The following is a 13419-nucleotide window of genomic DNA, read 5'->3' on the forward strand; positions in this document are numbered from 1 at the left end:
GTGTGTTGGCTTTCATTAACAGGGGGATTGAGTTTAAGAGCCGCGAGGTTATGCTGCAACTCTATAAGGCCCTGGTTCGACCACACTTGGAATATTGTGTTCAGTTCTGGTCGCCTCATTATTGGAAGGATGTGGAAGCTTTAGAGAGGGTGCAGAGGAGATTTACCAGGATGCTGCCTGGACTGGAGGGCATGTCCTACGAAGAAAGATTGAGGGAGCTAGAGCTTTTCTTATTGGAGCGAAGAAGGATGAGAGGTGACTTGATAGAGGGGTACAAGATGATGAGGGGCATAGAGTGGATAGCCAGAGACTTTTTCCCAGGGTGGAAAGGGCTATCACCAGGGGGCATAATTTTAAGGTGATTGAAGGAAGGTTTCGGGGAGATGTCAGAGGTAGGTTCTTTACACAGAGAGTGGTGGGTGCGTGGAATGCGCTGCCAGCGGTGGTAGTAGAAGCAGATATATTAGGGACATTTAAGCGACTCTTGGATAGGTACATGGATGACAGTAGAATGAAAGGTAGGTAGTTAGTTTGATCTTAGAGTAGGTTAAAGGTTCGGCACAACATCGTGGGCCGAAGGGCCTGTACTGTGCTGTACTGTTCTATGTTCTATAAACCACTGCAGATGATGCTCGAGCTATGAGTAGATAGATAATGGCCTCCTTCTGTGCTGGACTATTCAATGATTCTATAAAGGATGGAACCAGTCAAGGACAGCCTCACCCAGCAGGAAGACAGAGAAGAGATTTGGAGAAGGATAGTATGGACAATATGCCAAAGGCTGCAGACAGGTTGAGGAGGGATCATTTACTTTTGTCAAAGGCACACAGAATGACATTTGTGACTGATGATGGCTGCTTCAGTGCTGTGGCAGAAACAGAACCTGACTGGAGAGGTTCAACCATTCAGCTGTGAGAAAGGAAGGCACAGAATTGGGAGGCAACAACATATGCAAGTATTCTGGAGAGGAAAGGGAGATTGGCGATGGGGAAAACGGGGACAGGGTGATGGGGGAGGGATATTTGAGCCAATCTGCTTTGTGAAAAGCTTCTGTGCACTCACATGATTATGCCTGTGTTTTTAAGAGCAAAGTGCTCTATCTTGTGCCTACTTAACTTTTCAAGAATATATTAGAAATAACTTTTACGGTGTGAAGAAAATGGTTATGCTGCCTAACTCGCAATTGAAAGGCAAATGTAGAAATGTGGCATTTCCTTGTTCACTCTTGCATTTTTTCCTTAAAAGCAGTCATAATCATGTGAGGGTACAGAAGCTATTCACAAAGCAGCTTGGCTCAAATGTACCTCACCAGCCTTCAGAACGAACTGAAAGCAAAATACTGCAATGTTGGAAATCTGAAATAAATGAATTCATTTTTTATTTCAGAACTAACTGGCTTTACTGAAACATTTTCTTATTATGCACCCACAGCATTAACAGGAGCTTAATACATAATCTCTACTCCTTGATTAGTATACTGTTTATGGGACTTTTAACCATGAACTGGATAGTTAATCTCATCATTAAAGAACGTGGATTTAGAACATTTCTCCTTCTATATGTGTAATCTACTCAGTAACTGGACAATAATCAAATTATACTTTGTCATGAATTGTTTAAGTAAAATCACCTAAGCCTCAATTTGGAGCATCACTAAACTGTTATGGTACAGACTGAAAATTGTATGATTTACAGACTAGTCAGGAAGAAGCATTACGGAAAATTGAACTTATCGTGTCAGCAAAGCAACAAATCAAACATTTGTTGTAATTTTAGACCAACTCAAAACATGATAAAAGCTGCAGAATGAGATAATACGGCGGTAGACACGACAGCATTTGCCAAAACAAGCTATCTAGTCATGCTTTGCAGTCTAAAGTACAGTTGAGATTCAACTTTCTGTGCATTTGTAATTACACAAATCTCAGTAAAAAACAAAAAATGTATTTGAAAAGATGTTTGGAATAGATAAAATTCATTTAGGAAGTGCTGGAGCGAGGAAGACTTGTTGAACAGATCAGCTGTGGCTGGAAAAAACATTTGCATACTAACAGACGGTGCTCATGTAGACAAAGGACCATTCCCTGACACATTCAACCCACAATGGATGCTGATCACCCGACAGTGAGGGGATGGGGAAGCGCATTCCATGGCCTGCTGGGGTGATGCAATCCACAGGGACCAGGACTGGTTGGACCAGCTGGTCACATGACTAACTGGCTGCTCCAGGGTGTTTTGAACTAGCCACAGAGTTTGAACTCAGAAAGACTGTTTGCTCCTGGACGGAGAAGATCTCTCCTGTCTGCTCCAGTCTCTTTCGCACAAGCCTCTGAATCCACTGAAGTCACATGAACCCCAAGAGAGAAAAGTCTCCCTCAGCAAACAAGGTTTAAGAATACTGGGCCCCAACAAAAAGCAAGATCTACCTACAATCAAGGACTCAACACTGAGCTCAAAGAACCATAACAAAAACTCTTCAGATATTGCCTCAAACTTTTCCACTTTATTTTTTCTTCTCTTTTCTGTCTCTATTTGCATGTGTGTATCGCGTATGCATGATAGCGTGGGCGCGTCGTGTATCCATAGGCGTCAACCGAATTAGAGTTTAAGTTTAATAAATTTCAACTTTTCTTCTTTAAACCTAAGAAAGCCCGTTTGTGCTGGTTTCTTTGCCTTATAGTTGGAAAGCAGTGAACAAGGATTTACCAAGGGGGAGCTCAAAACAGTGTGTTTAAAATTAAACCCTGTTACGATGAGATGAAGGCTGAGGTGGATCCCCTGGACACCTTTCTCACCTGGTCGTAACATTTTGAATAGATAAAATTCAGTTCGGAAGTTTTCCGCATCGAGAAGTCAGACCTGGTTATTTTTCAGTTTGAGGTAGAAAGCTTTGATATTTTCTTTTGTCCTGATTTCTTTGAACTAACATTTAAAAAACACCCTCTTATTAGGTCACTATAAAGTTTTAACCTAAAAATTATTTAGTGTTGGAGTTTTTGATCCTCAGAAGTCTTTGCCATTGCCTCTCATGTCCATTTCCAATCCATCTCTTAGCAAAGTACCAAAGATACATATTACATAAGGAACAAATTATCAGGATGGTTAAATGATCTGGGCCTACAATTAATTTTGCAGCTTGACCCTATTATTTTCGCTTAGTATACAAAACAACATTCTTATAACCCACGAGCCAAGAATCAACTAAAGCCATTTTATTAAATTACAACAATTATTGAAACATTTACACCTACAGAAATCAAAACATCACTACTGATGATGTGGAAACATTCAACTTAAAAGGAGCAAGTGTTGGGAAAACCATTTTCCCTTTATTAACACACCACATTGATATAAGTTGTATTGGAATGCATCAGTCTGTCACTTTAATACAACAGAAATAATGTACAACTTTTCTTCAGCCCTTGCAAAATGTTGTGCTACATATTTTGATGAAGGAAATTCATCTTTAACCAGGTAATGTGTAACCATTAGCTACTTATAGGTTTGATTAAATAGAACACAAGATACTTAAGAAATAATCAAAAGGAAAGACAAACTACTTGAAACTTACTTCCCTGAAGATTGACCCACTTTCCTCTTGCCAACACATTCTCTGCAAAACAACTGCTATAAAAAGGTTTTCTGCAAAAATTAAATTCAGAATAAAGACTTCGAAACTCTAATTTTGGAGTTCTAGGAACAAAATAATCTTGTATTCAATTTCAAATTGCACATATGATTGCAGCCTTTATTATACGGAGAGATTTCTAGCTCTGGGGATGTCATTCAACTCCTTAAAGCACAATAACCTTTGTTTTCCCTCCCCCCCCCCCAAAGACATCCAAGATTAGTTCTTACAACATGCTAAATGTTTAACAAGTGATTCACAAATAATTGTTGTTGTAAATATCCAACAGCAAGTACTTATACTTTGAAAAAACTACATTAAAAGCAATCTTACACACATTTATATTATCTGTAAGAAATACTTTCAAAGCATAGTCATACCTGCTAGATTGGTGATGGCCACTGGTATTCCTTGCACCTGGACTCCTCCTGAACTCAAACTGCCAATGTTGACTGTCTGGAGGTTTGGAACTGATGCAAGTTGAGCAGCACTTAAATTAATGGTACCGCCAGTAACAGGGGTAATTTGGGCAATAGCAGTTTCACCAGAGTTACTTGAAGACACTGGAGTCACAGTCAGTTGCTGAGCATTCTGGATCTGTACATTTGAAAGGTTCTGGATGTTCTGCACCTGTATGGTTTGCCAGTTTATTTGCCCAGATGGTGTCAAACTTGGTGCCCTGATAATCACCTGAGTTGGATTCTGCAATGTTGATAATTGAACATTCTGCAAGCCCTGTGGCTGGACAGTTTGTACAGTTTGGCCTTGGATTGCAGCACCTTGGATGGTTTGAACAGCATGATGTGGAATTGTCTGAATGATTTGCTGCTGTAGTTGAGATGGTAGCTGTTGTCCAACAGCCAGCTGCACCTGCTGAAGTTGACCCTGTTCTTGCAAGCCATTGGACTGAGCAATGTTTGTACCTTCTGCTTCGGAGACAGGCACAACTGCCGCCGCCTCCTCTTCGGTATTTTCGGAGCTGGATGTGTTGGCGAAGACGGTCTGAGCAGTGTCTGAAGAATTTACCAGTGAAGCGCTGCAAGACAGCGCTGGGGAGGCGGTAGTAACGCAGGTAGATGTAGAAGGAGGAGGAGGAGATTCGGGCGTGTTGTTCAAAGAGGCGGTGGAGATGGGCGTGGATACGATCTGACTCCCATTCGAGATCCCGCCATCTGAAGGCTGGACAAACTGAATGGATCCTCCTCCGGTGGTCGCCGCCATGCTGTTTATGGGCACGGCCAAAGTCACGCCACCTCCTATATTAATAGGTAAGGTGGCGACCATTTGAGTCTGAGCCCCGGAAATATTAATGCCTTGTAGCTGCAGAGGGATGGACAGGCCGGGTCTGATCTGGATTGGGACTGTGGTGGTCTGCGGTGAGCTATTCTGCGGAACCAGATTTGCAGAAGTGTTGCTTCTTGTCAGCGGGGCGATGATGGTTTGGCCGTGTCCCGCCGAGAGGATCTGGATCTGCCGCTGTAAGTCAGCCGAGCTGAGCTGAAGCTGCTGCCCGTCCACTGTCTGGATTTGCGGGATGACCTGATACTGGACACCGCCTGAAGCCCCGGTAGCAGTTGCTGCTGCACTGACCACCATGGTAGAGTTTGGGAGACTCTGCACCGGCACCACGTTAAACTGGCCTGCTGCTGAGACGATGGGCCTGGCTTTGCTGGGCGATCCCGTGCCATCCTGGCCACTTGTAATGCTGCTGCCGTTGCTGCTGGTGGCGGCAGCCGCCACTTGGTGTTGCGTAGCGCTGTCTTTCGTTGTTGCAGGGCCGGCGGCAATAATCTGCCAGCCGTTTCCAGAGAGCTGAGCGGTGACGAGCTCGAGTTGCTGCTGTTGGACCGCTCCCGAGCTCTGATCGATTACAAGTTGCCCGGTCTGGAGTGTGTTGGAGGCGGCTGCGCCTTCCGCCGGCCCCGGGGATCCGATCTTGCTGCAAGTCGCTGCGAGCAGGGCGAGAGGAGAGGGCTGGGTGTCCTACCCACAGACACACAGTGGGCGGGTTTAGGGAGGAAAGAGTGGGTGTGAATTTACATTAGCACAAAAAGGGGCTTCACTCAGGAAGTACACAGTAATTAACTATAAAACACTTGCATTTCAATCATTTAAACAAATTTAAAATCGTGCATTTGTAGTTTGTTAAAATCAGGAAGTAGGTCCTCAGATCTGCAGAAAAAAATGGCTTCACGTACAAATGCAACACAGACAAGTGGTTAGCAACATTAGTTCAGCAACAGCAGTTGTGGCACAGGAAGCATTTTTATCGAAACACATAAAATAAAATATTTTACACACATATAAGTCTTGATTTGAAAAATTAGTTTCCATTACCTGTGAGCCTGATGTTTTGATTTGCAAATATTCACCAGGTTTCCCTCCTTCAGTTAGGGTGGCCATACTTTCCTCCTTTTGATCTGCGAACAAAAAAAACACAAATAATCATAATAAAATAAGTTCATTTTTTTTATGAGCTGCACTCTACTTTCACATAGTTGTCTCAATCAAGCCATCAATTGCCCAGGAAGGGAGGGGAGGAAAAAACAGAAACGTGGTTTGAAACCCGACCCAGTAGATACAAAGTAACACCCCAAAGAGGGTTGTCTCAGACAACTCACTACTGTAGATTCTTGTTGTCAAGCTGATCAATTAGCAGAAAGCTTGTCACCAAGGTAAATTGACTTTTTCCCTCTTGTTTTTTTTTAAAGGAGGGAGGGATAGAGGGAGGGTTACGTACCACTCATTCTGCATTGCTTAAGAAGGAGAAAAAAAATAAGGCCAGTACAAAATGTAGGCAGAACAAGGCAGGGCTGGCCCTTTCTTTCCACGAATGGCTGTTTGCGTAGGACGGAATAATCAAGTTCCTCTTGATTGACGGAAATGGAACTGGGAGGCGGCGCTTAGAACCCGGCGACAACACCAACGAACCCGGAGACTTGACGTCCTGCGCTCTAACCGCCACCTGATTGGCTCTGGGGCTGAGGCGTTCGAATGGAAAGGATGGTGTGCGGAGCAGGCCGGGAGTTGTAGTTCCCCTCCTGCGAAAGGTTCTCAATGGCGCGGTGAAATAATAACTGGAACTACAGGCCCCAGGAGGCCATGGCGAGGCTTGAACGCATGCGTGATGGGTGGATATGTGTGTTGACGTGCGCCCTTCCCGGAGCTGCCCTTCCCCCTCTCTGCATCAGGTTAGGTTGAGCGGAAATGAACAAAGGCGGCGTTTTGTGGGTCTTTTGGGGGAATGGGTGGAGAGGCAGAAGTGTTTTTGTGTATTTAAATACATCAGGGTTATATTTCTTAGGGTTTGGGGTTCCTATCCTCGTGTCTCATTTTTATGCGACCCCTTAATCACAGAACAGATTTAGGGCAAAACACATTTTGTAATGCAAGTGGACGGGTGGATGTAGTTCTGTAATGCAGGTGGGAGGGTGGATGTAGTTTTGTAATGCAGGTGGGAGGGTGGATGTAGTTTTGTAATGCAGGTGGGAGGGTGGATGTAGTTTTGTAATGCAGCTGGGCGGGTGGATGTAGTTTTGTAATGCAGGTGGGAGGGTGGATGTAGTTTTGTAATGCAGGTGGGAGGGTGGATGTAGTTTTGTAATGCAGGTGGGAGGGTGGATGTAGTTTTGTAATGCAGGTGGGAGGGTGGATGTAGTTTTGTAATGCAGGTGGGAGGGTGGATGTAGTTTTGTAATGCAGGTGGGAGGGTGGATGTAGTTTTGTAATGCAGGTGGGAGGGTGGATGTAGTTTTGTAATGCAGGTGGGAGGGTGGATGTAGTTTTGTAATGCGGGTGGGAGGGTGGATGTAGTTTTGTAATGCGGGTGGGAGGGTGGATGTAGTTTTGTAATGCGGGTGGGAGGGTGGATGTAGTTTTGTAATGCGGGTGGGAGGGTGGATGTAGTTTTGTAATGCAGGTGGGCGGGTGGATGTAGTTTTGTAATGCAGGTGGGCGGGTGGATGTAGTTTTGTAATGCAGGTGGGAGGGTGGATGTAGTTTTGTAATGCGGGTGGATGTAGTTTTGTAATGCGGGTGGATGTAGTTTTGTAATGCGGGTGGATGTAGTTTTGTAATGCGGGTGGATGTAGTTTTGTAATGCGGGTGGATGTAGTTTTGTAATGCGGGTGGATGTAGTTTTGTAATGCGGGTGGATGTAGTTTTGTAATGCGGGTGGATGTAGTTTTGTAATGCGGGTGGATGTAGCTTTGTAATGCGGGTGGATGTAGCTTTGTAATGCGGGTGGATGTAGCTTTGTAATGCGGGTGGGAGGGTGGATGTAGCTTTGTAATGCGGGTGGGAGGGTGGATGTAGCTTTGTAATGCGGGTGGGAGGGTGGATGTAGCTTTGTAATGCGGGTGGGAGGGTGGATGTAGCTTTGTAATGCGGGTGGGAGGGTGGATGTAGCTTTGTAATGCGGGTGGGAGGGTGGATGTAGCTTTGTAATGCGGGTGGGAGGGTGGATGTAGCTTTGTAATGCGGGTGGGAGGGTGGATGTAGCTTTGTAATGCGGGTGGGAGGGTGGATGTAGCTTTGTAATGCGGGTGGGAGGGTGGATGTAGCTTTGTAATGCGGGTGGGCGGGTGGATGTAGCTTTGTAATGCAGGTGGGCGGGTGGATGTAGCTTTGTAATGCAGGTGGGCGGGTGGATGTAGCTTTGTAATGCAGGTGGGCGGGTGGATGTAGCTTTGTAATGCGGGTGGATGTAGCTTTGTAATGCGGGTGGATGTAGTTTTGTAATGCGGGTGGGAGGGTGGATGTAGTTTTGTAATGCGGGTGGGAGGGTGGATGTAGTTTTGTAATGCGGGTGGGAGGGTGGATGTAGTTTTGTAATGCGGGTGGGAGGGTGGATGTAGTTTTGTAATGCGGGTGGGAGGGTGGATGTAGTTTTGTAATGCGGGTGGGAGGGTGGATGTAGCTTTGTAATGCGGGTGGGCGGGTGGATGTAGCTTTGTAATGCAGGTGGGCGGGTGGATGTAGCTTTGTAATGCGGGTGGATGTAGCTTTGTAATGCGGGTGGATGTAGTTTTGTAATGCGGGTGGGAGGGTGGATGTAGTTTTGAAATGCGGGTGGGAGGGTGGATGTAGTTTTGTAATGCGGGTGGGAGGGTGGATGTAGTTTTGTAATGCGGGTGGGAGGGTGGATGTAGTTTTGTAATGCGGGTGGGAGGGTGGATGTAGTTTTGTAATGCAGGTGGATGTAGTTTTGTAATGCAGGTGGATGTAGTTTTGTAATGCAGGTGGATGCAGTTTTGTAATGCAGGTGGATGCAGTTTTGTAATGTGGTTGCAGTGGTGGATGCGGTTTTGCGGTGCGGGTGCAGGGGTGGATGCAGTTTTGCGATGCGGGTGAAAGGGTGCATGCCTGTAATGCGGGTGCAGGGGAGAATGTTTTTTAATATATGTGCAGGTGTGAGTGCACTTTTGTAATGCGGTTGCAGGGGTGGATGCGCTTTTGTAATGCGGGTACTGCGGCGGATACGGTTTTGTAATGCGGGTGCAAGGGCAGGTGCGGTTTTGTAGTGCGGGAGCGGGGTGGATGTATTTTTCTAATGAGGGAAGTAAGGGTTGAAATTGTAAAGACTCTGGTTACAATCTTTCAATCCTCATTAGATGTGGGGGTGGTGCCCAAGGATTAGAGGATTGCAAATGTAGATCCCTGTTAAAATATGGGAGCATGATAAACCTTTCAATTACAGGCCAATCAGCTCTTCGTTGATGGTAGGAAAACTCTGAGATAATCTGGGACAAAATTTAGTGGCATGTGGAAAAGTATAGGCTAATAAATGAAAGTCAACATGCATTTGTTAGGAAAATGGTGTTTGGCGGGCTTGATTGAGTTCTTTGAATGTTGTGTATCTACACTTTCAACAGTACCACAATAAATGTGTCCCCAGGGTCAGGGATATCACAGAGCGGCTGCAGGACATTCTTCTGGGGGAAGGTGAACAGCCAGAGGTCGTGGTCCACTTTGGTACCTACGGCATAGTTAAGAGTGTTACGACCAGGTGAGAAATGTATCTCGGGGTCTTGTGCTGACTTTACCTGGTTATATTGTAACAGGGTTTAATGTTTTGAGCATCCCTTTTTTTTTTTGAGTCCTTGTTCACAGTTTCCAATTATAAGGCAAAGGAATGAACACAAACAGGTTTTCTTTGGTTTAAAGAAGAAAGATGAAATTTATTAAACCTTAAACATAAACTCTGATACAGTTAACACCTACAGATATACGACGCGCCCACGCTAGTATGCACATGCAATACACACATGCAAATAGGGACAGAAAAGAGCAGATGAAAAGATAAGTATCACAGTTTGAGGCAATATCTTGTTACTGTTTCTCGAGGTTGCTGTAGTCCTTGAGTGAAGATATGGTCTTGCTTTTCGTTGGGGCCCAGTAGTCGTCTTAACACCTTGTTCACGTAGGAAACCTTTCTCTCTTTTGAGTTTCACGTGTTTTCACAATATTCAGTTCCATGGGAAAGAGATGGAAGCAGGCAGACAGGAGAGGCTGTAATTCTTGCTTCAGTTTCAGGAGAGATCTTTACTGCACGAGCACATGGCTTTGTTTCAGTTCAAATCCTGTTTTCTCCAATTTAAAACTCTCAGTTCAAAACTCTGCAACAGCCAGGTAGTCATGTGACTAAACTGGTCTGACCACTTCTGTATATTGGGGAAGCAACTACTGGGTCCCCATTGTTTCAATATTGGTACTACACAAATGTCCTTCCAGTCAGGGCTTGCAATTTTAAGTTTTTGTTCATGTGATGAAATAATATGTGCCTCAGTCTTGACAGGTGACAGGGTTGTCTGATGAGGAATAAGTTAGGAAAGAAATTAAAAAGCAGGACCTCAAAAGCAGTAATCTCAGGATTACTCCCAGTGCCACGTGCCAGTGAGCATAGGAATAGGAAGATTAAGAAATTTAACACGTAGCTGGAGAATTGGTGCAGGAGGGAGGGCATCAGATTTCTGAGGCATTGGGATCTGTTCTGGGGTAGGTGGGTCCTGTACAAGATGGACGGGTTGCACCTTAGCAGGACTGGGACTAACTTCCTCGCAGGGAGATTTGCTAGTGCTGTTGGGGAGGGTTTAAACTAAATTGTCAGGTGGTTGGGAACGTAAGAGAGAGCTCAGATTGGAGGAAGCAAAACTGGTAACAGGAAATAAAGAAGTAGCAAGCAAAATTGAGAGGCAGACGAGACGAAGGTAAACGTCAAATAGCATCGGAATGAGCAGTAATGTTAAGACAAAGTTAAGGGCACTCGATCTGAATGCATACAGCATCGCAACAAGGCAGATGATTTGAAAGCACAAATAGAGGTAAATGGGTATGACTTAATTGCCATTATGGAAATGTGATTACGGGGTAACCAGGCCTGGGAACTGAATATTCAGGGATATTCGTCGTTTAGGAGGGATGGGCGGAGGGGAAAAGGAGGTGGGGTAGCACTGTTAATAAGGGATGAGATCAGTACATTAGTGAGAGAGGATCTTGGATCGAAGTAGCAAGATGTAGTATCAGTTTCGGTGGAGCTAAGGAACAGCAAGGGGCAGCAAACATTGGGAGTTGTATATAGGCCACCAAACTGTAGTGGTAATGTTGGGCACGGTATAAATCAGGAAATTAGAGCTGCATGTAGCATTGCCAATACAGTAATAATGGGCGACTTCAATTTACATCTAGATTGGTCAAACCTAATTAGCACTAATGCTGTGGAGGATGAATTCGTGGAGTGTGTACAAGATGGATTACTGGAGCAGTATGTTGAAGAACCAACTAGGGATTGGACTACTTTAGGTTTAGTATTATGCAGTGAGAAAGAGCTAATTAACAACCTTGCTGTAAAGGAGCCATTAGGAAATAGTGACCACAATATGATAGAATTCTTCATTTAAGTTTGAAAGAGATATAGTTTATTCTGAAACTAGGGTGTTAAATCTGAACAAAGGAAATTATGAGGGTATGAGGGGCAAATTGGCTATGGTGGATTGGGAAAATACCATAAAAGATTTGAAGGTAGACTGGCAATGGCTAGTATTTAAAGAAGTATTACACAGTTTAGAACAAATCTACATTCCTTTAATACACAAAAACCCAACAAGAAATGTGAATCAACTGTGGCTAACCAAAGAAATTAAGGATTGCATTAGGTCCAAGGAAGTGGCTTATAAGGTCGCCAGAAAAAGTAGTAAGCCCAAGGATTGGGAGCAATTTAGAGTCCAACAAAAGAAAACCAAGAAATTGATACAGAAAGGGAAAAGAGATTATGAACCTAAGCTAGCTCGAAACATAAAAGCGTACTGTAAAAACTTCTTTAGGTATGTGTAAAGGAAAAGATTACCAAGGACGAATGTGGGTCCATTGCAGGCGGATACAGGAGAGTTTGTGTTGGAGAATGAGAAAATGGCGGAGAGACTAAACAATTACTTTATCTGTCTTCACAGAGGAAGGCACAGAAAATCTCTCAGAAATACTAGGGAACCAAAGGACTTGTAAAAATGAGGAGCAAAGTAATTAGTATCAATAAGGAGGTAGTACTCGAAAAATTAATTGGATTGAAAGTTGATCAATCTCCTGGACCAGATGAGATACATCCCAGAATATTGAAGGAGGTGGCTCTAGAGATAGTAGATACTTTGGTGGTTATCATTCAAAATTTTATTGATTATGGAAAGGTTCCTGCAGACTGGAAAGTAGCAAATGTAACCCCACTATTTAAGAAGGGAGCCAGAGAAAACGGAGAACTACAGACCTGTTAGTTTGAGGTCAGTAGTAGGGAAAATGTTGGAATCTATTACAAAGGATGAGATAACTGGACACTTGGAAAATAATGATATGATTAGGCAGCGTCAGCATGGATTTGTGAAAGTGAAATCATATTTGACAAAGCTGTTGGAGTTTTTTGAGGATGTTACTTGTGGCATAGATAAAGGAGAACCAGTGGCTGTGGTGTATTTGGATTTTCAGAAGGCTTTTGATAAGGTCCCACACAGGAGGTTAGTAAACAAAATTAGAGCACTTTGGATTGGGGGTAATATACTGCAATGGATTGAGAATTGGTGAACAGACAGAAAACAGAGAATAGGAAGAAATGGGTCATTCTCAGGATGGCAGGCTATTAATGGTAGGATACCGCAAGGATCAGTGCTTGGGCCACAGTTGTTCACAATCTATTATAAATTACTTGGATACGGGACCAATATTTCCAAATTTGTGGATGACACAAAACTAGGAGGGAATGTAAGTTGTGAGGAGGATGCAAGGAGGCTTCAAGGGGATTTGGTCAGACTGAATGGGCAAGAACATGGCAGATGGAATATAATATGAATAAGTGTGAAGTTATCCACTTTGGTAGAAAAAAAACAGAAAGGCAGAGTATTGCTTAAATAGTGAGAGGTTGGGAAGTGTTGATGGCCAAAGAGACCAGGGTGTCCTTATTCATGAGTCACTAAAAGCTAGTATGCAGGTGCAGCAAACAATTTAGGCAAATGGTATGTCGGCCTTCATTGCAAGGGGATTTGAGTAGAGGAGTAAAGATGTCTTGCTGCAATTGTATAAAGCCTTGGTGAGACTGCACCTGGAGTATTGTGTATAGTTTTGGTCTCCTTATCTAAGGAAGGGTATACTTGTCATCAAGGGAATGCAACGGAGGTTCACCAGACTAATCCCTGGGATGGTGGGATTGTCTTAGGAGGGATTGCAGAAACTGAGCCTGTATTCTCTAGAGCTTTGAAGAATGAGAGGAGATGTCATTGAAACTTGCAAAATTCTTACAGGGTGTGACAGGG

At 44.0% G+C, this 13419-nt stretch overlaps 2 protein-coding genes across 4 annotated transcripts in view; both read right to left on the bottom strand.

Moving 5' to 3' along the window:
* Positions 1-6497, bottom strand: part of sp4 (sp4 transcription factor) — a 108483-nt gene extending 101986 nt beyond the window's left edge. The window contains exons 1-4 of one of the 3 annotated variants that reach the window (XM_068008949.1): positions 6369-6497; positions 5966-6048; positions 4009-5611; positions 3572-3642 (exon numbers count right to left, since the gene is read on the bottom strand). In XM_068008949.1, the coding sequence (XP_067865050.1) occupies positions 3572-3642; positions 4009-5611; positions 5966-6048; positions 6369-6375 (1764 nt within the window). In that variant the 5' untranslated portion in view covers positions 6376-6497. Of the gene's footprint in view, positions 1-3571; positions 3643-4008; positions 5612-5965; positions 6049-6249; positions 6304-6368 lie in introns of those variants that run through there. The other 2 variants (XM_068008935.1, XM_068008943.1) reach the window with 2 other exon arrangements.
* A 495-nt stretch (positions 6498-6992) lies between these two features.
* On the bottom strand, positions 6993-10914 carry LOC137380675 (adhesive plaque matrix protein-like). Its single transcript, XM_068052901.1, has 3 exons — positions 10828-10914; positions 9505-9672; positions 6993-9176 (listed from the first exon to the last, which is right to left on the bottom strand). Exons 1-3 carry the CDS (start codon positions 10912-10914, stop codon positions 6993-6995), a joined length of 2439 nt encoding a protein of 812 aa, XP_067909002.1.
* Positions 10915-13419: the final 2505 nt, after the last annotated feature.

The sequence above is a fragment of the Heterodontus francisci genome, chromosome 2, assembly GCF_036365525.1.
Source record: "Heterodontus francisci isolate sHetFra1 chromosome 2, sHetFra1.hap1, whole genome shotgun sequence".
NCBI lineage: Eukaryota > Metazoa > Chordata > Chondrichthyes > Heterodontiformes > Heterodontidae > Heterodontus > Heterodontus francisci.

Excerpts from the sequence above, each read along its gene's own strand:
- LOC137380675 (XM_068052901.1), bottom strand. The coding sequence starts at position 10,914 with ATGCTGTATGCATTCAGATCGAGTGCCCTTAACTTTGTCTTAACATTA. Across the intron at positions 9,673-10,827 it reads TTGACGTTTACCTTCGTCTC|GTAAAGTCAGCACAAGACCC; the intron begins GTCTGCCTCTCA and ends CAATATAACCAG. Across the intron at positions 9,177-9,504 it reads CTGGGGACACATTTATTGTG|AAAAATACATCCACCCCGCT; the intron begins GTACTGTTGAAA and ends TTCCCTCATTAG.